This window comes from Schistocerca gregaria, chromosome 7 (assembly GCF_023897955.1).
Source record: "Schistocerca gregaria isolate iqSchGreg1 chromosome 7, iqSchGreg1.2, whole genome shotgun sequence".
In the NCBI taxonomy this organism is placed as follows: domain Eukaryota; kingdom Metazoa; phylum Arthropoda; class Insecta; order Orthoptera; family Acrididae; genus Schistocerca; species Schistocerca gregaria.
This window is the reverse complement of record NC_064926.1, coordinates 427,004,363-427,030,892: the sequence shown is the minus strand read 5'-3', so window position 1 is coordinate 427,030,892 and position 26,530 is coordinate 427,004,363. Positions and strand designations below refer to the sequence as shown.

General features: G+C 44.7%; 1 protein-coding gene across 1 annotated transcript in view; it reads left to right on the top strand.

Annotated features, from left to right (window-relative positions):
• LOC126282040 (bumetanide-sensitive sodium-(potassium)-chloride cotransporter) overlaps positions 1-26,530 on the top strand; it is a 308,227-nt gene that overhangs the window by 238,090 nt on the left and 43,607 nt on the right. Inside the window, exons 9-11 of the mRNA XM_049981454.1 lie at positions 3,030-3,261; positions 4,861-4,982; positions 11,243-11,378. Coding sequence (XP_049837411.1) covers positions 3,030-3,261; positions 4,861-4,982; positions 11,243-11,378 — 490 coding nt within the window. The remainder of the gene's footprint in view (positions 1-3,029; positions 3,262-4,860; positions 4,983-11,242; positions 11,379-26,530) is intronic.

The following is a 26,530-nucleotide window of genomic DNA, read 5'->3' as shown; positions in this document are numbered from 1 at the left end:
TACAAGTACGACACAACATATGGTTCATGCACGATGGAGCTCCTGCACATTTCAGTCGAAGTGTTCGTACTCTTCTCAACAACAGATTCGGTGACCGATGGATTGTTAGAGGCGGACCAATTCCATGGCCTCCACGCTCTCCTGACCTCAACCCTCTTGACTTTCATTTATGGCGGCATTTGAAAGACCTTGTCTACGCAACCGCGGTACCAAATGTAGAGACTCTTCGTGCTCGTGTTTTGGATGGCTGTGACACAATACGCTGTCCTCCAGGGCTGCATCAGCGCATCAGGGATTCCATGCGACGGAGGGTGGATGCTTGTATCCTCGCTAACGGAGGACATTTTGAATATTTCCTGTAACAAAGTGTTTGAAGTCACGCTCGTACGTTGTGTTGCTGTGTGTTTTCATTCCATGATTAATGTGATTTGAAGAGAAGTAATAAAATGAGCTCTAACATGGAAAGTAAGCGTTTCCGGACACATGTCCACATAACATATTTTCTTTCTTTGTGTGTGAAGAATATTTCCTGAAAATTTGGCCGAACCTTTTTGTAACACCCTGTATAAGACAATAAGCGCCTGGTGCAGTTGTTAGATCGGTTACAGCTGCTACAATGGCGGGTTAGCACGATTTAAGTGAGTCTGAACGTGTTGTTATAGTCGTCGCACGAGCGATGGGACACAGCATCTACGAGGTAGCGATGAAGTGGGGATTTTCCCTTACGACCATTTCACGAGTGTTCCGCCAACATCAGGAAAACATCAAACGTGCGACATCACCGCGACCAGACAAACAAAGATCCTGCAAAAACAGGAACTACTACGACTGAAGAGAATCGTTCAACTTGACAGAAGGGCAAACCTTCCGCAAATTGCTGCAGATTTCAGTGCTGGGCCATTAACAAGTGTCGGCGTGAGAACCATTCAACGAAACATCATCGATATGGGCTTTCGGAGGCGAAGGCCCACTCATGTACCCTTAATGACTGCACGACACAAAGCTTTACGCCTCGCCTGGGCTGTCAACACCAACATTGGACTGTTGATAACTGGCAACATGTTGCGTGGTCGGATGAGTCTCGTTTCAAATTCTATCGGGCGAATGGAATTTTACAGGTATGGTGACAACCTTATGAATTCATGGACTCTGCTAGTCAACAGGGAACTTTTCAAGTTGTTGGAGGCTCTGTATAATGGTGTGAAGCGTGTGCAGTTGGAGTGATATGGGACCCCTGATACATCTAGATACGACTCACAGGTTGCACGTACGTAATCATTCTGTCCGATCACCTGTATCCATTCATGTCCATTGTGCCCTCCGACGGAATTGGGCAATTCCAGCAGGACAATGCCGCACACCACACGTCCAGAATTGCTACAGAGTGACTCCAGGAACACTCTTCTGAGTTTAAAGACTTCCCCAGACATGACCATTGTTGTGCATATCTGGAATGGTTTGCAACGTGCTGTTCAGAGGAGATCTCCACCCCTTCTTGCCCTTACAGATTTATGGACAGCCCTTCAGGATTCACTGTGTCAGTTCCCTGAAGCGCTACTTCAGACATCGGTCGAGTCCATGCCATGTCGTGTTCCGACACTTCTGCGTGCTCATAGAGGCCCTACATGTGTACCAGTTTTCTGGCTCTTCTGTATATTAGTCCATTTCCTGCTTCCCTTTCCCTGCCAATCTTCTCCTCCAATCTTCTTGTCCAGCTTCATTTCTTCCCTTTCTCTATCCATTTCCTCTCCCACCTCATCCTGTCCATCTACTCCTCTCCCTCTCCCTGTCCATCTTCACCTCTTTCATCCCTCTGTCCGGTCCCCCCTCACCCCCTCTCTCTGTCCATCTCCTCCTATCTCATATCTGCATCCATGTCTTCCTCCTTCCTCATGGTCTGCCCGTATCTTCCTTCCCCCTTCTCGTCCCATGTTATCACTCCCACCCCAATCGGATGTTGCTCTTCTTACCCTCGCAGAATCTTTACCATAAGGTACGTAATGTGTACCAGGTTTGGTTGAAACCGATCCAGGTCCTTACGACAGATTTTTTACCTGTGGCTTTGTCCGTGTATACACGTGCAGGAGAGCTTCTCTGAAGTTTGGAAGGTAGTAGGCGAGGTACTGGTAGAACTAAAGCTGTGAGGGCAGGGCGTGAGACGTGCTTGGGTAGCTCAGATAGTAGAGCATTTGCCCGCGAAAGCAAAGGTCCCGAGTTCGTGTCTCGGTCCGTCACACAGTTTTAATCTGCCAGGAAGTTTCATATCAGGGCACAATCCGCTGCAGAGTGAAAATTTCATTCTGGATGTTGCTGATGAATCACATTGCTAGTTACACCAGGAAAATATGTCCAGATTTGCCATGGATCAGGAGAACACCTGCTCGTAACATCGACGGCGCTCAGCACTACAGATGGGGACTGGACAGTCATCCACAGGGGGCTGCGGGGCTGCCACCTGGGCTACTCGACAACTGTCGACTACCTATGAACATTTTTGCGGATCACCTGGATCTCTGCATGCTTGATATCTTTCCTGAAGGCTATGTCGTCTTCCTTCACGATAAATGTCCGTCTCACAAGACCAGAATCCTGCTACAATGGTTTGAGGAGCATGATAATGAACTAAGTTTGATGTTTTGAACACCAAATTCGCCTGATCTGAAAGACGTGGAACACATTTGAGATGCTATTGGCGGCAGTACCGCATCCACACAAGGCAGCTTCCCGTAATTTGCTAGAACTGTGTGATATCTGGTGATACATACCTCCAGAAACCTGATACGTGCACGTCAAATCCATTCGATGCAGAATCGCTGTTGAATTGCGTTCATAGATGGAGCAGCACACTATTAATCAAGTAATCGTAATGATTGTACTCATCCATGTGTGTGTGTGTGTGTGTGTGTGTGTGTGTGTGTGTGTGTATGTCCCGCCCCTCAGGCGAAGCTGCTGGCCTTGGTGTGGGGCCCCCTGACCTACTCGGCTGCTCGGTTTTGCCCATCAGTGTGTGCGTGTTTCCCGGCCCTCAGGTCATGCAGCTGGCCTCAGCGTGGGGCCCCCTGATCTACCTCGGCTGCTTCGCGGCCACACTGTCCACGGCGCTGACCAACCTGCTGAGCGTGCCCCGTATCATCCAGGCGGTGGGCATTGACCGCATCTACCCTGGGCTCATCTTCTTCAGCAAAGGCTATGGCAAGGCGGGCGAGCCCTACCGCGGATACGTCCTCACATTCCTCGTCTCCGCGGGCTTCCTGCTCATTGGTGAGTAACAACCAGTGAACCTCATAAAGAATCGGGCTCCATTTATAAAACAGCTTCAAACGACTGATTACTTTAGAAATGAGTTAATGGATTAAATATTTGACGTTAAGCATTCAAGCGCGAAAAAGTTTTGAAATTATGCTCTCCTCCCTGCTTTCTCGTTTCACCTTCTCCTCATCCCATCATAGTCCATCTCCTCCTACCCCTTCTCTCAGTCCATGTCCTCCTTTCCCTTTCTGTCCATATCTTCATCTCCACCCTCTGTGCCCATCGCCCTCTCTTCAGTCTCTGTGTCCATTTTCTTATCTTACGAAACTGATTTGCAAATTGTGAAATCAGTGTGATGTCAGCTCTACCAATTATTAGTGGTACGTGAAAATTTGTGCTGGACTGGGACTCGGACCCGGATTTCCCGCTTGTCACCTTAACCACTTCGGCTATACGTGCCAGCTCCCCAGACCGCCCCAAACTTCCATAAGTCACAGTGTCTGATTCCTAATAAAGTAGTCCACTGAATTCATCTTGTAATGCTCACAACATTGCTTTTGTTCCCGCAACAGGGAGAATGAAACAATGAAAAATCGAGACCAGTGTTGTTGACGTGTTTGGGATGGTCCAGGGAGCGTGCACGGATAGCCAAAATGATTAAGTCGTCTGCTCACGATAAGCGGGAAATCCGGGTTCGAGTACCAGGCACGCAGAAATTTTCTTGTGTCTCTGCTGGGTAGTAGATCTATGCCGAATACAGCTGATGTTACAGGAATTCTCATTCATCGAATTAATTTGAAATTATCTCGTACAGCTGTGAATTAACAACAATGTCTGTTCTTTCAGACACCCGCGTGTATTTCAAGCCAAGGCAGGCACATGGCGATAACAACACTGATCTCGATTTAACGCTGTCTCATTCTCCCTGCTGCGGGAATTCAAGTAATGTAATGAACATTAGGTGATGAATTCAGTGGACTACTATATAAGGATTTAGACGATCGGTCGGTCCAGGGAATGTGCACTGGTAACCGAAGTGCTTAAAGCGACAGCTCACGATAAGTGGTAAATCTGGGTTCTAGTTCCGACCCAGCACAAATTTTCGTATTTCACTATTGGATAGTAGATTTGCACCTAATAGAGTTGTCAAAGGAATTCACATAGAGCGAATTAGTTTCGAATTATTGCGTACAGCTGCGGATCATCAACAGTGTCTGTTCTTTCAGACATGCATGTAACTCAACAGAAGCAGTGAGCCCATTTATGGAGGTAAATGAAATCGAAAAGAATTTAGATCTAAAACTGAAACCAAATAAGAATGCGAAGAAAGCAGTGATGAACCAAAAGAAAAAAATTAACATGTTCGACATGAAGATTCAAATTAATTCTGAAATAACAATTAGTCATCATCTTTATGACCAAGTACTTAACAGAAAGAGTGTCATCAGCTTTACAGTTGAAGCTGTACGCTGGACCTTAATCTTGGCATATTCGGGGGCGTCATTACTGTAAATTTTCCACAAAATCCTAAATTAAATGTAACCCTGCACAAACTAACTCGACATCTCATGTAGTCGCACATAAATGTAACACTCGTTTTTATTCCCTTAGCTAAACTGAATGCTGTGGCGCCACTCATCTCCAACTTCTACCTGGCGTCCTACGCCCTCATCAACTTCTGCACATTCCACGCCGCACTCATAAAACCACTTGGCTGGAGGCCTACTTTCAAGGTAAGAGATATTAGTCTCAATGACTACACTATGTTATCTGAGATGATGGACTCATACCCCTTATTCTTCCTAATTAAAAAACGTACAATACAAGCTTTTTCTTCTCCTTTAAAATTGAATCAGTTACGTTATCCTATTTCTCAGCTGTTTCTTTGAGTTTATTTTCTTATTTGTCATCATTAAGAGAAGGAAATCCAATTATTGTCAAGAATAAATGTCCTGCCACATAAGAAAGAGAGCCGCGCGGGACTAGCCGAGCGGTCTGCAGTCATGGACTGTGCGGCTGTTCCTGGCGGAGGTTCGAGTCCTCCCTCGGGCATTGGTGTGTGTGTTTGTCCTTGGGATAATTTAGATTACGTAGTGTGTAAGCTTAGGGACTGATGACCTCAGCAGCTAAGTCCCATAAGATTTCACACACATTTGAACATAAGAAAGAGATGGCTTGATCAGTCACTGCTTCGTTTTACTCTCCGACTTTGACACTGTAGTATGATTCTTGTTATCCGATGACTAGTTCACTCTGAATCTAACAGAGAAAAACTGTATAATATGAATTTTGACTGTAATATCGATTTCGCCAAAATAGGCCATTAGTCATTGCTATCACTCCTAATACCTCAAACTGACAATCATTAATTCTGTTCACTATGGCGCTGTTTTGCTGGCTTCTCTACCTACTAGCGTTGTTACATGCTGCTACATCAGATCGCCGGAATACCAGTTGCTAACAGAAGTACCTGTTTTCTTAATTATTTGGGAAGCAAACTCGTCATTTTAAATGATTACGACCAAACTATTAGATGCGGAAAAATTTATTTATAAAAGTGTAACGATTATGTAGCAGAGAATACGGCAACACATATACTATTATGCAAAATTAAAAATTCTGTATATTAATATGACGATATATAGTATATTAATATGAAGATATATAGTATATTAATATGAAGATATACAGTATATTAATATGAAGAACCCTGGAGATACTAAAAGGTATCAGATAGATTATATAATGGTAAGACAGAGACTTAGGAACCAGGTTTTAAATTGTAAGACATTTCCAGGGGCAGATGTGGTCTCTGACCACAATCTATTGGTTAAGACCTGTAGATTAAAACTGAAGAAACTGCATAAAGGTGGGAATTTAATGAGATGGGATCTGGATAAACTGAAAGAAGCAGAGGTTGTACAGAGTTTCAGGGAGAGCATAAGGGAACAATTGACAGGAATGGGGGAAAGAAATACAGTAGAAGAAGAATGGGTAGCTTCGAGGGATGAAGCAGTGAAGGCAGCGGAGGATCAAGTAGGTAAAAAGACGAGAGCTAGTAGAAATCCTTGGGTAACAGAAGAAATATTAAATTTAATTGATGAAAGGAGAAAATATAAAAATGCTGTAAATGAAGCAGGCAAAAAGGAATACAAACGTCTCAAAAATGAGATCGACAGGAAGTGCAAAATGGCTAAGCAAGGGGTGGGGAATGACTTCCAACCCAAACCCGGTATTGCGTTTCTCATCAGTCTATATGCGAAATACCCGCAGACTTCAAGAAGAACATAATAATTCCAATCCCAAAGAAAACAGGTGTTGACAAATGTGAAAATTACCGAACAATCAGTCTAATAAGCCACAGCTGCAAAATACTAACACGAATTCTTTACAGACGAATGGAAAAACTAGTAGAAGCCGACCTCGGGGAAGATCAGTTTGGATTCCGTAGAAATACTGGAACACGTGAGGCAATACTGACCTTACGACTTATCTTAGAAGAAAGAGTAAGGAAAGGGAAACCTACGTTTCTAGCATTTGTAGACTTAGAGAAAGCTTTTGACAATGTTGACTGGAATACTCTCTTTCAAATTCTGGAGGTGGCAGGGGTAAAATACAGGGAGTGAAAGGCTATTTACAATTTGTACAGAAACCAGATGGCAGTTATAAGAGTCGAGGGACATGAAAGGGAATCAGTTGTTGGGAAGGGAGTAAGACAGGGTTGTAGCCTCTCCCCGATGTAATACAATCTGTATATTGAGCAAGCAGTAAAGGAAACAAAAGAAAAATTCGGAGTAGGTGTTAAAATCCAGGGAGAAGAAATAAAAACTTTGAGGTTCGCCGATGACATTGTAAATCTGTCAGAGACAGCAAAGGACTTGGAAGAACAGTTGAATGGAATGGACAGTGTCTTGAAAGGAGGGTATAAGAAGAACATCAACAAAAGCAAAACGAGGATAATGGAATGTAGTCGAATTAAGTCGGGTGATGCTGAGAGAATTAGATTAGGAAATGAGACACTTAAAGTAGTAAAGGAGTTTTGCTATTTGGGGAGCAAAATAACTGATGATGGTCGAAGTATAGAGGATATAAAATGTAGACTGGCAATGGCAAGGAAAGCGTTTCTGAAGAAGAGAAATTTGTTAACATCGAGTATAGATTTAAGTGTCAGGAAGTCATTTCTGAAAGTATTTGTATGGAGTGTAGCCATGCATGGAAGTGAAACATGGACGATAACTAGTTTGGGCAAGAAGAGAATAGAAGCTTTCGAAATGTGGTGCTACAGAAGAATGCTGAAGATAAAGTGGATAGATCACGTAACTAATGAGGAGGTATTGAATAGGATTGGGAAGAAGAGAAGTTTATGGCACAACTTGACTAGAAGAAGGGATCCGTTAGTAGGACATGTTCTGAGGCATCAAGGGATCACCAATTTAGTACTGGAGGGCAGCGTGGAGGGTAAAAATCGTAGAGGGAGACCAAGAGATGAATACACTAAGCAGATTCAGAAGGATGTAGGTTGCAGTAGATACCGGGAGATGAAGATGCTTGCACAGGATAGAGTGGCATGGAGAGCTGCATCAAACCAGTCTCAGGACTGAAGACCACAGCAAAACAACAATATGAAGATATATAGTTATCCTGCCCTAGTATTGGACTTATCCGTCACTTCACAACAATCACAATATTTTATAGGCCTATAATACGACCACCATTGAATAAGTTTAGGGAATGCACAAATAAATGAAACTAAGCTTTGCCCCTAGGAACACAAATTCTTATCGCAAAACTGTACACTCGATACCCTAAATTTGCAAAAATGCCAGTTGTGTGGGTTTCTATTGAGAATAAAAAGAAAATGATACGCCTGTAAGTCTGTAATATGTTGTTGTTGTTGTTGGGATGTTTAAGGGGGACTAAACAGCTAAGGTCATCAGTCCTAGTTGGTCATATTTAACTAGTCATTTGTCCAAATTCTTTAACTGTCTTCTGTCTTTACCTATTCTCCTCCGCGTATTAGACTGAATTTCGCAGTATTTTTTATTAACTCAGTTGCCCTTCTTTGGCCCCCTTGTTAACACTCAACTGAAAGCTACAACGCTACAATGGAACATAATAAAGGATACTAAGTTTGTTATACTGTTTATTGGCCATGTCAGTTTGTCTAAGACAAATTTATTATCCACGACTGACCTGTGCTTCCAGGTAACACTTTTGGTACATCACTAATGCGATAGATGAGCTGCTAGCATCCCAAAGCCCTGACCTGAATTGTGTCTGATGTCTGTGTGTTGCGGTGCGTTCTGTCCCTCAAGCAAGTTTGACACTATTTTGTTAAAGAGAGAGAGAGAGAGAGAGAGAGAGAGAGAGAGAGAGAGAGAGAGAGAGACTTCCAGACCAATATCAGTATCTGAATATCTTAAATACTCCAAAAATAACACATTCAGAAACGATTACCCACAAATTTCCAAGCAATAATGGTTAAACAAAAGTTCACATACACCACGAGAATTCTTTAAAATTGAAGGTGAATTTACTCGAGCGTAATTTTGGTTCTGTTTGACAAATCATATCACAGAGGTACAGATCAACGCACATTCAACAGAACACTTCGAAAGTTACAACAGAGGAAACTGATCCCATTATTTTACTTAGACTTCGTGCAATAATTCGCGTTGGGCAGCCTTTATGTCATTAACAGTGGTGATAAAAGAAGCTTCCGCACAGAATACAGACACTGGAAGTAGAACAGTAGAACTTCGGCTACTGCCAAAAGGTTTCGTACAATAGATAATTTTTAGTAATTAATTATTTCTGTTCTTAATGTATTCTTCAACGGCAGTATAAGGAAATTACTGATTTGCCTTTCGTACTTAAGTGCGTAGGCCTACTCTCCGCTTTGACAACAACATACGGTACTAAAAACCGTACTAATTCAGTAATATTGTTGCGTCGTTAACTATTTTACAGTTACACGAAGGGAAATTAAGCCATCGCCGCCTCCCCCCCCCCCCCCCCCCCCCCCCGGGGGGGATTACAAAACAAGTGATACAAACAATTGAAAGAGCACTTAACAGCACAGGGTTACATTTACAAACTTCGTTTGTTTTGTTGTGACAGTCTTTCAGTGCCCAGACGTAGTATTCATCATCACACAACGATATGTATGCACTTCACACACTATGTTGTGCTAAGATTAACTTGCACAATGTTATGATGCCTTGTTTCTATTCCACCCAGCTTATCATTTTGGCCACTGCTCGTAAAAATGAAACCTTTCTCCGTCTTTTGCCTAATATTGTTTAATAACAATAGTCAATAACAGATGCCGAGCTGAAATTTCCTACTAAATTTTTTTGTGATTTATGTAGAGACAATTTTTTCGTAATGTGCGAAGTTCCTAACTATTGATGATCGTATTGTTCTAAATTACTCTCTTCTCTGTTGGTGCCAAACGGGAATCATTTATTCCCAACTATATTTTTCGCAAAACACAATTAATGTAATTCTTGGTAGAACATGCTTCACACTACAGAAGTGAATTAGTTTTTGCTGCACAATAAAAAAAAATCCTTTCAAAGAGTATATTATTGCAGCCTCGACAAACTCAGTATTTACAAATGGGACATTTTAAGCTTGTCATTTGTTATTTGCATGTCGTATTTTTCAGCACAAAGTTTTGAAAACGGGCAAGATTACCAAGTTACTTAAATGTTATATTGTCTGTTGTTGCCAAACACGGCCGCGATAATTTTTCATTTCACTAGATAGGGCATTAGTGTGTGGAAGAGCACAGAGTTGAACACAGAAAACAAAGCATAGGTATCGTGGGTGTGTAGGTACCCAAGAACTTATAGTAACTAACATAAAAGGCAAAATGTGTGTACACAAATCTAATGGGCGTAGGAGTGTGTCAGAGTTAATTGTACAGCGTACTTGAAAATAGCAACGCCCTCTAATTATGTGGTATCTGGTCATTTCTGCAAATGGTTTGATGATTTCTTGATGCAATACATTATACTGAACGAAGAGTCAACCGCAGATTCAGAAGAAATTTGGGATGTGATTCAGGAAATGTTTAACACCTTCCCTGCTTTTCGTGTTACGTAGAGGGTAATGTTGGCCGAGTCTCTGACATCTTGTAGACACCGCGGCTATTATATGAGAAGAAGGTATTGTAAAAATTCTAGTGTTATCCAACCACGTCCTGAAGAAATGTCAACCTAAACTAAGCCAACAAACTCGTAATGTCGAGGAAAGTAGCATATTTTTACAACACGGTAAATGGGTCACAACTGAAGTCTGCCAGGCCATACAAGTTTATGAGAGTAACAATGCATGGGAACAATTTAAACACACAGCGTCCATTATATGTCACGCAACTGACAGGAGTCGGTGTAGCATATTGGGAAGATGTAGCTGTTTTAAAAAGGTAGATTGCTTAATAAGACACTTTCGTGATCTGTTCTGGAACATCACTCAGGTGCGTGTGAACCACAGAAAATAGCTTGTTCGGATGGATCAGCTGGTAAATCACTGATCTACAGAGACAAAAGGAGGATCCGTCTACTTTCGTTCCTGATGAAAACAAAAATAACGGTTTCAGTACCTAAACGTTTCGACAGAAAAGAAAACGAGACGGCATAAATGATGGGAAGTTTAACATTTACGCAAAGACAACTGACAGACTGTTTTCACTGACTGTATAGCGTCAACATTGTCAACGTTCGAGCGATAAAAATCAGTACTCTAGCGTATGAAAGGTATTCTAAAAAGTCGATGGGGGATTTGAACCCTGTCTTCCCAAATGCAAGAGCTGTGCACATTGCGCAACGTCGTTCGGTATTACGCGTTTTACGAAGATTTTTGCCGCTGCTGTTCATAATGTTACCCCAGTCGGTTAAGTCAGTAGTTAAATCATTTTTATAAACAATTGGTCCAAATAGCATAACTTTCTTACGGAAAATGTAACACAATTCTGTCATTGTTTCAGTATTACAACACATGGCTGAGTCTCGTGGGATTTTTCATGTGCGTGGCCATCATGTTCCTTATAGACTGGCTAACATCCGTCATCACCTTCGTCATCATCTTCGCTCTCTATCTCATCGTAGTCTACCGCAAGCCAGGTGAGGAACTATGTCTGCACAGTTTTTCTTAAAATTTACTTGTTTTTAGAGAGAATAGAAACATATAAAGAAAACAAAAAGGATATATTTTTCGATGTTTAAAGTAAAGGACTGTAACTTATGTTTTTTTCCCTTTAACACGTACTTTCAATTAAACGATGGCATCTGGAGTCGGTTTAGATGTTCTGAAGGATAATCACGATTAGCAACAATAAATTAAATTCGATTGTGATTGCGATCACCCCTAGCAAGATGAAACGCATTTTAACTTGAGCACTCAAGCATTTTGTTCCGCACCATCTAGGAAGATAATCATTTGGGATGTGGAACGAATTAAGCAATACATCAAGAGGTGGAAGCAGACACTGCAGGCTACCTCTGTAAAGTATACAACCAAAGGTGTCCGCAGGAGAAGACACTTGAAACCTCCTGGAATCCTGGTCGCAGTATCATCTGTTATACAGTCTGTTCTAGGAGGATGATTAGTATTCAAGACTGTGTCAAGGACGACTATTTGAAATAAAGTCTAGTAAACATGAAATCTAAAACACATGCCTTAAGAGCTATGAGCACTTTTTCACCTTCGATACTGCGAAGAGAGGTACCAGGGCGAATAAGAGCCACTGCCATCCTTAGCCGGACATTCCTCCAATGGTGTGCCCAGGGAGGGGAATTGAGCCAGTGAACACTTAGAGACTGCTGGTGTTTGATCACCAGCAAGAGATGATGTACTACGCTTCATCATGTGTCATTCGCTCTGATGCCACCCACTCTGACCAGGAGCTCTCCCCTTGGGCGCCACCCAGCTGCAGCAAAGGCCATCTGGCAAGATGGCCATTGCCGGGAGTCCCGATGCCCCAGGGTGACAGGCATCTACTCCTCAGCATAAGTGGGGAGTTAACGGCGCAGGCATCAGAAGCGATCCCTGTGTGGTCAAAGGGCTACAGTCACCAGGGTAAATGGTGGCCCCACCACAACAAACTGGTTACCATGCTGGATATCAGGTGCAACCAAGCAAACAAGTCCATTATCATCGTCAATGTAGAAAACGATATTGGACATGTTTTGGGAGGAAGTACCTGGACCAAAAAAAGAGAGAAATTGTCAAGTACAGTGTGTAAACTTTTAGATGGCAGACCTCTCCCTAGTCCTGAATCGGTAGAAGTCGGTAAACGTCGGGAGACTTCGGTAGGCACGCAGTTTCGACTGCTGCCAACATTACGTAGCTGACTGTGTTGTACAAGGTAGCCATTGTCGTCTGCTTCGTTATTGTTTTGCGCTGTACTGTTCTGCGTGTTTTTATTGTGCAGTTGTGCTAAACATTATCAAAATGAGTGAAGAGGCAGTTGGTGGCCAATCTCAGTAGTCGCTAACAACCCCTACCGGTAGCCCTACGGTAAGAAGGAAACCAGTATTACATAGCGGTGCTCGCAAAATTATATTGCATGTGATTGAATGCTGCGAAAGGGAAAGGGAGCAGAAAAAATTGCTTCACCCCATTTACAAATCTTCAGTGAGAGCTGCTACATACACAGGACAAAGCATGTGTAGCATTGAAAGAGTCAAACAGTTTTCATTGCAATAGGATGAATGGTATGTGAGCGCATAGTATTATATATACATGACGATTTCAGTTTCGTTTACGAACAACGTTTAAAGCGAGTTTTACTTCCAAGCCTTTCGTCAGCTTTCGTGTAAGCAAGACGCGCAATTTGTAGTGCCAGCACTGCAACTGGTAGGGGTGCCTTGTCCTCCCCCCCCCCCCCCCCCTCCCAACGGCTCCGCTCCCCACGCCAGCCAATGCTTGCTTCCTCCTCTCCCCGCACTCCCCTCACAGCTCTACCGTCTTACAGTTAACACACTGTACATATGGGCTACCTTAATCCTTGGAGTGGCAGTGGTTTCTGCCTAAAACCACCATTTTATTTTACAAGGCCTGTTCAAAAGATTCCGAAATATTTGTAAATTCGCACCATTGGTGTATTGGAGCGAAATACGGTTGGCATCCCTGCACACGCCTGTGTTTACTGTGTAACTGCCGGAAGTTTCATTGTTGCACGTCTGTTAGTTATTGTTCAGTGCTGTATTGAGTATAGCGTTGTATTGCACAGATTGCGAATTTCAATATGGCAAAGCTAGAGAAGCAACAAGTCTGCATTAAATTTTGCGTGAAACTCAAGAAAACCTTTTCAGTGGCACATCAAATGATGCTGGAAGCCTCCAGTGATGAGTACTTACTTCGTACGATTGGATCACATGGCCAGACTGAGGTTAAAGATGACCCTCATTCAGGACGTATTTCGACGTTTACCGATGGCGATAATGTCAGGAACGTCAACAAAGTTGTGCGTGCCAATCGAATACCGACTATCCGAGAGTCTACAGAAGAATTTAATATTTTAGTTGGATCATGCCATAAAACTCTGGCACAGCATCTTCGAATGCATCGTGTTACCGCCAAGTTAGTCCCACGGCTCATGAGTGAACACCAGAAAGACCTTCACCTCAGTCTGTGAAGAGCTTTTGGAACGCGTACATGAGAACGAGATTTTCCTTAAGAGAATCATAACTAGTGATTATGTTAAGACCAAGGTTCAGTCTTCACAAAGAATCGGAAAAGGTTCGCCAAGACCAAAACAAGCTCGTCAGGTCAAGTCAAATGTCAAAGCCATGCTGATAGTTTTATTTGGCAGGGACAAACTATTAATAGATGGTACTATGGAGTAGATTAGATTAGATTAGATTAGATTAGATTAGATTAGATTAATACTTGTTCCACAGATCATGAATACGACACTTCGTAATGATGTGGAACGTGTCAGATTAAAGAACGATGTCTGTACAAGATATTACATTACACAAAATATTGCATGACACTAATGTTTTTCCCTCCCTTAATTTATATCTAAAAATTCAGCCAATGAGTAGAAGGAGTTGTTATCAAGAAATTCTTTTAATTTATTTTTAAATGTTGGTTGACTATCTGTCAGGCTTTTGATGCTGTTTGGTAGGTGACCAAAGACTTTTGTGGCAGAAAAATTTACCCCCTTCTGTGCCAAGGTCAGATTTAACCCTGCACAGTGAAGATCATCCTTTCTCCTGGTGTTATAGCTGTGCACACTGCTATTACTCTTGAACTGGGCTGGATTATTAACAACAAATTTCGTAAGTGAATATATATACTGTGAGGATCCCTAGAACCTTCAATAGATGTCTGCAGGATGACAATGGGTAGACTCCAGCAATTATTCTGATTACACGTTTTTGAGCAATGAATACTTTTCTACTCAACGATGAATTACCCCAGAATATGATACCATACGAAAGCGGTGAATGAAAGTAGGCATAGTAAGCTAATTTACTGAGATTCTTATCACCAAAATTCGCAAAAACCCTAATAGCATACGTAGCCGAACTCAGACGTTTCAGCAGACCATCAATGTGTTGCTTCCAATTTAACCTTTCATCAATGGACACACCTAAAAATTTTGAAAATTCTACCTTAGCTACAGACTTCTGTTCAAAGTCTATATTTATTACTGGAGTTGTGCCATTTACTGTACGGAACTGTATATACTGTGTTTTATCAAAATTTAAAGAGAGTCCGTTTGCTGAGAACCACTTAATAATTTTGTGAAAAACATCATTTACAATTACATCACTTAGTTCTTGGTTTTTGGATGTTATTACTATACTTGTATCATCAGCAAAAAGAACTAACTTTGCATCTTCATCAATATGGAATGGTAAGTCATTGATGTATATCAAGAACAGTAAAGGACCTAAGACCGAACCCTGTGGGACCCTGTACTTGATAGCCCCCCAGTTTGAGGAATCAGCTGTTGTATTAACATTACATGAACCACTTATTTCAACTTTCTGCATTCTTCCAGTTAAGTATCAAAAACCATTTGTGCACTGCCCCCCCCCCCTCAAACCATAATGATTTAGCTTATCTAAAAGAATTCCATGATTTACACAGTCAAAGGCCTTTGAGAGATCACAAAAAATACCAATGGGTGATGTCTGGTTATTCAGAGCATTTAATATTTGATCAGTGAAAGCGTATATAGCATGGGGACATATTGCGATGGCTGCGAGAAAATGTGACTAGGAAACAGCCTGAAATGTGGCTAGACAATTCATGGCTCTTGCATCACGATAACCCACCAGCATATTCATCCCTGTTAGTGTACGACTATTGCACAAAAAACGAAATCACTGTCCTGCCTCATCCTCCGTATTCTCCAGACCTGGCCCCTACGGACTTTTTTTTTATTGGGGCCACAATGAGGAGATCACTGACTGTGAAAGTAAGTATACTTTGAGTAATTGTAATGTGAATTTGAGTTTGTAATACTGCTTTTATGAATGGTTTTGAAATGAAACCACTGGGACAATACATAGTTTTCATACAAGATTTATTAAATTTTAGGCCCATTTTTGCTTGTTATTTAGGACTACAATCTTTTTAGGTAGTGTGAGTTCATGGAAGTTTCGATATGTAGTGTGATGTCTTGGAAAACTGCGCATTTGCTTTCAAATACATTATATGAAATGATGGGTGGTTGAAAACCGTAGGTCCCAGTGGTTCCAAAGTGAAATAACCTCCTTAAAAGAACTGATTTTTTACTTTTTGCCAATTTCTTCTTACTGTGATAACAAAAGTTTAATTTTTTTAGACATTTTAAAATTATATTTCATAGTCAAAACATCTCCATACAAAAATTGAGTGTTTACTTTTTGTCACTTTCTTCTTATATTAGTTGCTTACTATGATAATAAAAGTACTTTGTGAACAATTTCAAAATTATATTTGTTTTTACATTGTTGAGACTCCAAGGGTTAAGAGCTATGAGCACTTGTTTAGTAGCTGAGATGTATTTCACAGTGGGAAAGATGAACTAGTGCTCATAGCTTTTAACATATATGTTTTAGATCCCATGTTTATTAGAATTTTTTGCTTCAAATAGTCATACCTATCATTCAAAAATGACCATTATTCCTGGGTCGTCCTGCAGAAGTCCAAACATTGTCAAGAAATGATTGTGATGCTACTAAATTCCACATTTAGCAATGATGGGCGGGACGGTAAACCCTACAGCTTTACCAAGTACTATGTGTCTTGGGTTCATTAGAATGTCTGGACGTTCACGGTAAATTACAGCATATCCTTGGTGCGGAACCGGTTTCGTTGCTATTTTGTTATGGTGGATGTAAACCTATACAGAACTTTGCTGAAATACGAGGGTTGTCCAGAAAGATGGGAAGGCGACAATGCACTCACGCATAACAAATATTTACAGCAGAATGGTAATGTACCAACGGCATTCAGTACGTCATGCAAGGCTTTTTTTCTGAGAGCGGATTGGTTTTATTCAGACTTGCAATACATAACATTATTCTCCACTCTTTCAGCTACAAAACTCTATTTTTCACCATAATCTCCGTTCAGTGCGACGGCCTTACGCCACGTTAATGGGACGCCCTGTATGCCCATATGGTACATTCTAGCTACGGTCGCAGGTTCGAATCCTGCCTCGGGCATGGATGTGTGTGATGTCCTTAGGTTATTTTAAGTAGTTCTATGTTCTAGGGGACTGGTTACCTCAGATGTTAAGTCCCATAGTGCTCAGAGCCATTTGAACCATTTTTGGTACATTCTACTGGTAAACGTCGGGGCAAGCGTCTTGCTGCATCAATAACCTCCCCACCATCCACGTACTGCTTCCCATGGAGTGGATCTTGACTGGGCCAAACAGATGGAAGTTGGAAGATTTGAGATCCGAGCTATAGAATGGACGAGTAAGAACAGTCCTATGAAGTTCTGTGAGCTCCTCTCGGATGTGCAGACATGTGAGGCCCTTATGTTCTCACGCAGAGAGAGGTCGTTTGCATTTTTGTGCCGACGGACACCCTGAAGTAGTTTCTTCAATTTCCTGAGGGTAGCACAATAGTCCCAGGAGACCATCGGCATGACTTAACCAGCTCAGTGCGGCTTTGAACTTTTTCTTTGAAGGAGAGATGGCGTGGCGCACTCCATGGATTGCCTTTTTGCTTTCAGTTCAGAGTGATGAACCCGTGTCTCAACACCTGTGACGGTGTTCGACAAAAAATTGTTGCGAATAGCCTCGTAACGCGCAAGCGATTCCGCACAGATGGTTCTTCGTTTCTCGTAATGGTCTCCTGTTAGGCGGCGAGAAATGCAGCAGGCACACACTTTTGAGTAGCCCAGCTGATGGACAAGTGTGTCACCACTACCAAAAGAGACGTCCAGTTGAGCAGGGAGGTGTTCGATTGTGATCCATCAATCACGTCGAATGAGAGTCTTCGCGCGACTCACTGCGGGAGTCACAGGTGTGTGCCGCCGGCCAGCACGCAGAAGATCGGACATGTTTGCGGGACCCTGTTGAAATGATGAGACGCCTCGTCCAACGACTCACGGTGTTTTTCTTCACTGCTAGATCTCTGTATACATTCTGCAAGCTCCTATGAATATCTGCGATGCTCTAGGTTTCCGCCAACAGAAGCTCAATGACAGCTCTTTGCTTGAGACATATCTCCATTACAAACCTCACTTTGAAGGCTACATACAGTACCGCCAACTACTGGAGCTTCAAGAAACTATAGGGGCTGATGTCCCACGACAAATTTCACATTATTTCAACCCAAATTGGCCAAAGAAAAAAATGTGTTGCATTACTTATTGAACATCGCTTGTATATAATATTTTACATGTACCCAGTTAGTAATAATAGTTGCTACACACTGAGATGACAAAAGTCATGGAATACCCCCCAATATCGTTTCGGACCTCCATTTTCCCAGTGTTGTGCAGCAACTCGACACAGCATGGACTCAAAAAGTCGTAGAAAGTCCACTCCAGAAATATTGAGCCATGCTGCCTCTACAGCCATCCATAATTGCGAAAGTGTTCATGGTACAGTATTTTGTGCACGAACTAGCCTCTCGATTACGTCCCATAAATGTTCAAAGGGTTCATGCCAGGTGATCTGAGTTGCCAAATCATTCGCTCGAGCAGTCGAGAATGTTCTTCAAACACAATCGCAAACAATTGTTCTCCGGCGGCATGCCGCATTGTCATCCGTAAAAATTCCATCATTGTTGGAAACATGAATGGCTGCAAATGGACTCTTGTTTGCCGAACATAACCGTTTCCAGTCTAAGATCGGTTCAGTTGGACCATGGGACCCAGTTTATTCTATGTAAGCACAGTCCACACTATTACGAAGCTTGCCCAGTGCCTTGTTGACAACTTGCATCCATGGCCTCTTGAAGTTTGCGCTACACTCAGACCTTACCGTCAGCGCTTACCAACTGGAATCGGGTCTTGTATGATCAGACCACGGTTTTCCAGTCGTCTATGGTCCAGCTGATATGGTCACGAGCTCAGGAGTGTCTCTGCCGGCGATGTCATGCTGTTAGCAAAGGAACTCTTGTCAGTCGTCTGCTGTCACAATCCAAAATGGTTCAAATGGCTCTAAACACTATGGGACTTACCATCTGAGATCATCAGTCCCCTAGACTTAGAACTACTTAAACCTAACTAACCTAAGGACATCACACGCATCCATGCCTGAGGCAGGATTCGAAGCTGAGACTGTAGCAGCAGTGTGATTCCAGACTGAAGCGCCTAGAACCACTCGGCCACAGCGGCCGGCTGCCATAGTCCATTAACGCCAGATTTCGCTGCGCTGTCCTAACGGATACGTTCGTTGTACGTGCAACATTGATTTTTGCATTTATTTCTCGCAGTGTTGCTCGTCTATTAGCACTGACAACTCAACCCAGGTGCTGCTATTATCGATTGTTAAATGAAGGCTGTTGGCCATTGTGTTGCCGTGATGAGAGATAATGCCTGAAATTTGGTATTCTCTGAACGCTCTCGACACTATTGATTTCAGAATATTGAATTCCCTAAAGATTTCCGAAATGGAATTCCGATACCCTTGCGTACTCGATACTACCGCCGCCTGTATTCGTGCATATCGCTATTCCACGGCTTTTGTCACTTCAGCGTACATTAACTGGCAGCAGCTCACTTAGCTACTCCCAAACTGCTTCTTAAGCTGGAGTGCTCACTTAATACTAGTTAACTACACCCATGCTCATAAATTAAGGATAACTGCAGAATGTGGTGCCACACAACGTGGCACTACACAAAACTGGCTCTAATAACATGGGCACATGGGGAACACACACGCCACAGATCCGCAAGTCCACGGTATTGATGATAAGTTGAGAAAACCGTCCCGAAACACACGTGCTACAAAACGCCACTGTTTCCTGCGCATGTGTCCCAACATAAATATGGGGTATGATTACCATGCACACGTACACAGGCCTCACAACAGGTTGACATACTCTGGATCAGGTGGTCGAGCAGATGCTGGGGTATAGCCTCCCATTCTTGCACCAATGCCTGTCGGAGTTCCTGAAGTGTCGAAGGGATTTGAAGACATGTAGCAATACATCGACCGAGAGCATCCCAAACGTGCTCGATATAGTTTAGGTCTGGAGAACAGGCAGGCCACTCCATTCGCCTGATATCTTCTGTTTCAAGGCACTCCTTCACGATGGCATCTCGGTGGGGCCGTGCGTTATCATCCATCAGGAAGAAGGTGGGACCCACTGCACCCCTGAAAAGGCGGACACACTGGTGCAAAAAAGTCCCGATGCACCTGACCTGTTACAATTCCTCTGTCAAACACATGCAGGGTTGTACGTCCACCGATCATAATCCCACACCACACCGTCAAACCACGACCTCCATACAGATCCCTTTCGAGGACATTAAGGGGTGGTATCAGGTTCCTGGATCACGCCAGATGAAAACCCGGCGAGAATCACTGTTCAGACTACACCTGTACTAGTCTGTGAACATAACCTGGGACCACTGTTCCAATGACCATGTACTGTATTCTTGACAGCAGACTTTACGGGCTCTCTTGTGACCAGGGGTCAGTGGAATGCATCTGCAGGTCTCTGGACGAATAAAAACCATGTCTGTTCAGTCGTCTGTAGACTGTGTGTCTGAAGACAACTGTTCCAGTGGCAGCGGTAAGGTCTCGAGCAAGGCTGCCTGCAGTACTCCGTGGCCGTCTGCGGGCACTGATTGTGAGATATCGGTCTCCTTGTGGTGTTGTACACTGTGGACGTCCCGTACTGTAGCGCTTGGACTCGTTTCCTGTCTGCTGGAATCGTTGCCATAATCGTGAGATCACACTTTGTGGCACATGTAGGGCCCGTGCTACGATCTGCTGTGTTTGATCAGCTTCTAGTCGCCCTAATATTCTACCCCTCATAACATCATCAATATGTATTTTTTGAGCCATTTTCAACACACAGTCGCCATTATCACGTCTGAAAACGTCTGCACACTTACTCACTGCACCGTACTCTGACAAGCACCAACACACCTCTGCGTATGTGGATTTGCTGCCAGCGCCACCGTGCGACGACCGCAGATCAAATACACTGCATGGTCACACTCCGAGGTGATTTAAACACGCAAACCGCCCACCAAAGCGTTGTTTCACCATGTATCAGCATTATCCTTAATTTAAGAGCATGAGTGCCAGTAGCCATTTATCACATCACTCAACTATTGGGTTATAACCCTCTTTCACTAAGCGGCACTAGTGTATCATAATATGGATGTTCAATTTAGAGTGTAGTCTTTGACCTTTTATAGACAGTCAGGCATTAACCTCGAAGTTTTTCCCGTATACTGAATATTCTGTGAGGTTTCCTGACTGCAGCCGGATCTTGTTGACTTCTTGCCACAACACTTTAGCTAGCAATCGGTGAGCCATCTTCAGATGAATGCCCGCCACTGGAGACTGCTAGTTGACAGTGTCGTAAATCGTGACAATGGCTTACAGCTAGACAAGGCTTAGGGGCCGATGATTTCTTTAATTTCTTCTGAGAGAAAGCATTATATTCATAGTGACACGTCTCGAGCGCGCTTTCCGACAAGGGGCGGACACGTAGTGTCACCTTTACGCATGCGCCTCCGCACCACAGATGGAACAATATTTGCAGATGGCATGGATGTCGATCTCGGATGATCCGGTGATGGCCGCCAGTGCGCCTGTGTCTCTACGTCAATTTTTGCTATAAAGCTCTCGAGAGATGAACAATCACTTGAAGATGGCTGAACAGTTGCCAGCTGAAATGTTGTGGCAAGAAGTGAACATGATTCGGCTGCAATCCCGAAACCTCATACAATAAGCGTTACCCAATCAACACTAGCTGCATAAAATCAGCATATGGAAATATGCCTTACTAAAGTGAGCGCCCTAACGCTGATATATCACCATAAGAGCTTCAACAGCACTCACTGTAGGATTTTGATGTTAAGAGCACAGGTAACCTACTGAGCAACGCGGTCAACCTCGATATCAAATGCAAGTTGTTCCTTACAATCAGTTGCCTGTAATCAAGAGAAACTAGGGTCATAGCTTTGGAGCCACAGAGGGTGGTTGCTATCTACACTCCTGGAAATTGAAATAAGAACACCGTGAATTCATTTCCCGGGAAGGGGAAACTTTATTGACACATTCCTGGGGTCAGATACATCACATGATCACACTGACAGAACCACAGGCACATAGACACAGGCAACAGAGCATGCACAATGTCGGCACTAGTGCAGTGTATATCCACCTTTCGCAGCAATGTAGGCTGCTATTCTCCCATGGAGACGATGGTAGAGATGCTGGATGTAGTCCTGTGGAACGGCTTGCCATGCCATTTCCACCTGGCGCCTCAGTTGGACCAGCGTTCGTGCTGGACGTGCAGACCGCGTAAGACGACGCTTCATCCAGTCCCAAACATGCTCAATGGGGGACAGATCCGGAGATCTTGCTGGCCAGGGTAGTTGACTTACACCTTCTAGAGCACGTTGGGTAGCACGGGATACATGCGGACGTGCATTGTCCTGTTGGAACAGCAAGTTCCCTTGCCGGTCTAGGAATGGTAGAACGATGGGTTCGATGACGGTTTGGATGTACCATGCAGTATTCAGTGTCCCCTCGACGATCACCAGAGGTGTACGGCCAGTGTAGGAGATCGCTCCCCACACCATGATACCGGCTGTTGGCCCTGTGTGCCTCGGTCGTATGCAGTCCTGATTGTGGCGCTCACCTGCACGGCGCCAAACACGCATACGACCATCATTGGCACCAAGACAGAAGCGACTCTCATCGCTGAAGACGACACGTCTCCATTCGTCCCTCCGTTCACGCCTGTCGCGACACCACTGGAGGCGGGCTGCACGATGTTGGGGCGTGAGCGGAAGACGGCCTAACGGTGTGCGGGACCGTAGCCCAGCTTCATGGAGACGGTTGCGAATGGTCCTCGCCCATACCCCAGGAGCAACAGTGTCCCTAATTTGCTGGGAAGTGGCGGTGCGGTCCCCTACGGCACTGCGTAGGATCCTACGGTCTTGGCGTGCATCCGTGCGTCACTGCGGTCCGGTCCCAGGTCGACGGGCACGTGCACCTTCCGCCGACCACTGGCGACAACATCGATGTACTGTGGAGACCTCACGCCCCACGTGTTGAGCAATTCGGCGGTACGTCCACCCGGCCTCCCGCATGCCCACTATACGCCCTCGCTCAAAGTCCGTCAACTGCACATACGGTTCACGTCCACGCTGTCGCGGCATGCTACCAGTGTTAAAGACTGCGATGGAGCTCCGTATGCCACGGCAAACTGGCTGACACTGACGGCGGCGGTGCACAAATGCTGCGCAGCTAGCGCCATTCGACGGCCAACACCGCGGTTCCTGGTGTGACCGCTGTGCCGTGCGTGTGATCATTGCTTGTACAGCCCTCTCGCAGTGTCCGGAGCAAGTATGGTGGGTCTGACACACCGGTGTCAATGTGTTCTTTTTTTCCATTTCCAGGAGTGTAGAAGAGAGTACAGCCATCACGGAGTGTACCGAATACCAAATTTTAACTATCAGTACTTGATGACTTGTAGTCATCTTGTTGCGCCATTAGTATAGCTAGTCTATTAGGGGTTCCTCACCTATTAACTTACGTAGGTATGGAAATACCATGTGGCTAGGACCTCTCGTCGGGGAGACCGTTAGCCGGTGCAAGTCTTCCGATTGGACGCCACTTTGGCGACTTGCATGTCGATGGGGATGAAATGATGATGATAAAGACAACACAACACCCAGTCCTTGAGCGGAGAAAATCTCCGACCCAGCCAGGAATCGAACCCGGGCCGTTAGGCATGACATTCTGTCGCGCTGACCACTCAGCTACCAGGGGCGGACATTTACGTAGGTTATTAATTAATACTAAGATAGGCGCATATATGGCCCGATGTGCCGCCCCACAATGTTAACATTGGCTCTTAAGCAAAAAACTTGGACAACCACTGAACTCTAAACAGAGCATGTTGGCTGCAAACTATTTGAAAAATGAAATGAGCTCTACCTCAGGACTTACCAGGCAAATATACACTACTGGCCATTAAAATTGCTACACCAAGAAGAAATGCAGATGACAAACGGGTATTCGTTGGACAAACATATTATACTAGAACTGACATGTGATTACATTTTCACAAAATTTGGGTGCATCGATCCCGAGAAATCAGTGTCCCGACCAACCGCCTGTGGCCGTAATAACGGCCCTGATACGCCTGGGCATTGAGTCAAACAGAACTTGGATGGCGTGTACAGGTACAGCCGCCCATTCAGCTTCAACGTGATACCACAGTTAAAGAGTACTGACTGGCGTGTTGTGACGAGCCAGTTGCTCGGCCACCATTGACCAGACGTTTTCAATTGGTGATAGATCTAGAGAATGTGCTGGCCAGGGCAGCAGTCGAACATTTTCTGTATCCAGAAAGTCCCGTACAGGACCTGCAACATGCGCTCGTGCATTATCCTGCTGAAATGTAGGGTTTCGCAGGGATCGAATGAAGGGTAGAACCACGGGTCGTAACACATCTGAAATTTAACGTCCACTGTTCAGAGTGCCGTCAATGCAAACAAGAGGCGACCGAGACGTGTAACCAATGGCACTCCATACGATCACGCTGGGTGATACTCCAGTATGGCGATGACGAATACACGCTTCCAATGTGTGTTCATGCGATGTCGCCAAACACGGATGCGACCATCATGATGCTGTAAACAGAACCTGGATTCATCCGAAAAAATAACGTTTTGCTATTCGTGCACCCAGGTTCGTCGTCGAGTACATTATCGCAGGCGCTCCTGTCTGTGATGCAGCGTCAAGAGTAACCGCAGCCATGGTCTCCGAGCTGATAGTCCATGCTGCTGCAAACGTCGTCGAAATGTTCGTGAAGATGGTTGTTGTCTTGCAAACTCAGGGATCGAGACGCGGCTGCACGATCCGTGACAGCCATGCGGGTAAGATGCCTGTCATCTCGACTGCTAGTGATACGAGGCTGTTGGGATCCAGCACGGCGTTCCGTATTACCCTCCTGAACCCACCGATTCCATATTCTGCTAACAGTCATTGGATCTCGACCAACGCGAGCAGCAATGTCGCGATACGATAAACCGCAATCTGGATAGGCTACAATCCGACCTTTATCGAAGTCGGAAACGCCACCGGCGACAACCTTGTGTGAATGCTCTGAAAAGCTAATCATTTGCATATCACAGCATCTTCTTTCTGTAGGTTAAATTTCGCGTGTGTAGCGCGTCATCTTCGTGGTGTAGCAATTTTAATGGTCAGTACTGTATTTGAAAATTGTGGTATATATATATATTGTTTAATACCCTACTGGAAATGGAAAAAAGAACACATTGTCACCGGTGTGTCAGACCCACCATACTTGCTCCGGACACTGCGAGAGGGCTGTACAAGCAATGATCACACGCACGGCACAGCGGACACACCAGGAACCGCGGTGTTGGCCGTCGAATGGCGCTAGCTGCGCAGCATTTGTGCACCGCCGCAGTCAGTTTCAGCCAGTTTGCCGTGGTATACGGAGCTCCACCGCAATCTTTAACACTGGTAGCATGCCGCGACAGCGTGGACGTCAACCATATGTGCAGTTGACGGACTTTGAGCGAGGGCGTATAGTGGGCATGCGGGAGGCCGGGTGGACGTACCGCCGAATTGCTCAACACGTGGGGCGTGAGGTCTCCACAGTACATCGATGTTGTCGCCAGTGGTCGGCGGAAGGTGCACGTGCCCGTCGACCTAGGACCGGACCGCAGCGACGCACGGATGCACGCCAAGACCGTAGGATCCTACGCAGTGCCGTAGGGGACCGCACCGCCACTTCCCAGCAAATTAGGGACACTGTTGCTCCTGGGGTATCGGCGAGGACCATTCGCAACCGTCTCCATGAAGCTGGGCTACGGTCCAGCACACCGTTAGGCCGTCTTCCGCTCACGCCCCAACATCGTGCAGCCCGCCTCCAGTGGTGTCGCGACAGGCGTAAATGGAGGGACGAATGGAGACGTGTCGTCTTCAGCGATGAGAGTCGCTTCTGCCTTGGTGCCAATGATGGTCGTATGCGTGTTTGGCGCCGTGCAGGTGAGCGCCACAATCAGGACTGCATACGACCGAGGCACACAGGGCCAACACCCGGCATCATGGTGTGGGGAGCGATCTCCTACACTGGCCGTACACCTGTGGTGAACGTCGAGGGGACACTGAATAGTGCATGGTACATCCAAACCGTCATCGAACCCATCGTTCTATCATTCCTAGACCGGCAAGGGAACTTGCTGTTCCAACAGGACAATGCACGTCCGCATGTATCCCGTGCTACCCAACGTGCTCTAGAAGGTGTAAGTCAACTACCCTGGCCAGCAAGATCTCCGTATCTGTCCCCCATTGAGCATGTTTGGGACTGGATGAAGCGTCGTCTCACGCGGTCTGCACGTCCAGCACGAACGCTGGTCCAACTGAGGCGCCAGGTGGAAATGGCATGGCAAGCCGTTCCACAGGACTAGATCCAGCATCTCTACAATCGTCTCCATGGGAGAATAGCAGCCTGCATTGCTGCGAAAGGTGGATATACACTGTACTAGTGCCGACATTGTGCATGCTCTTTTGCCTGTGTCTATGTGCCTGTGGTTCTGTCAGTGTGATCATGTGATGTATCTGACCCCAGGAATGTGTCAA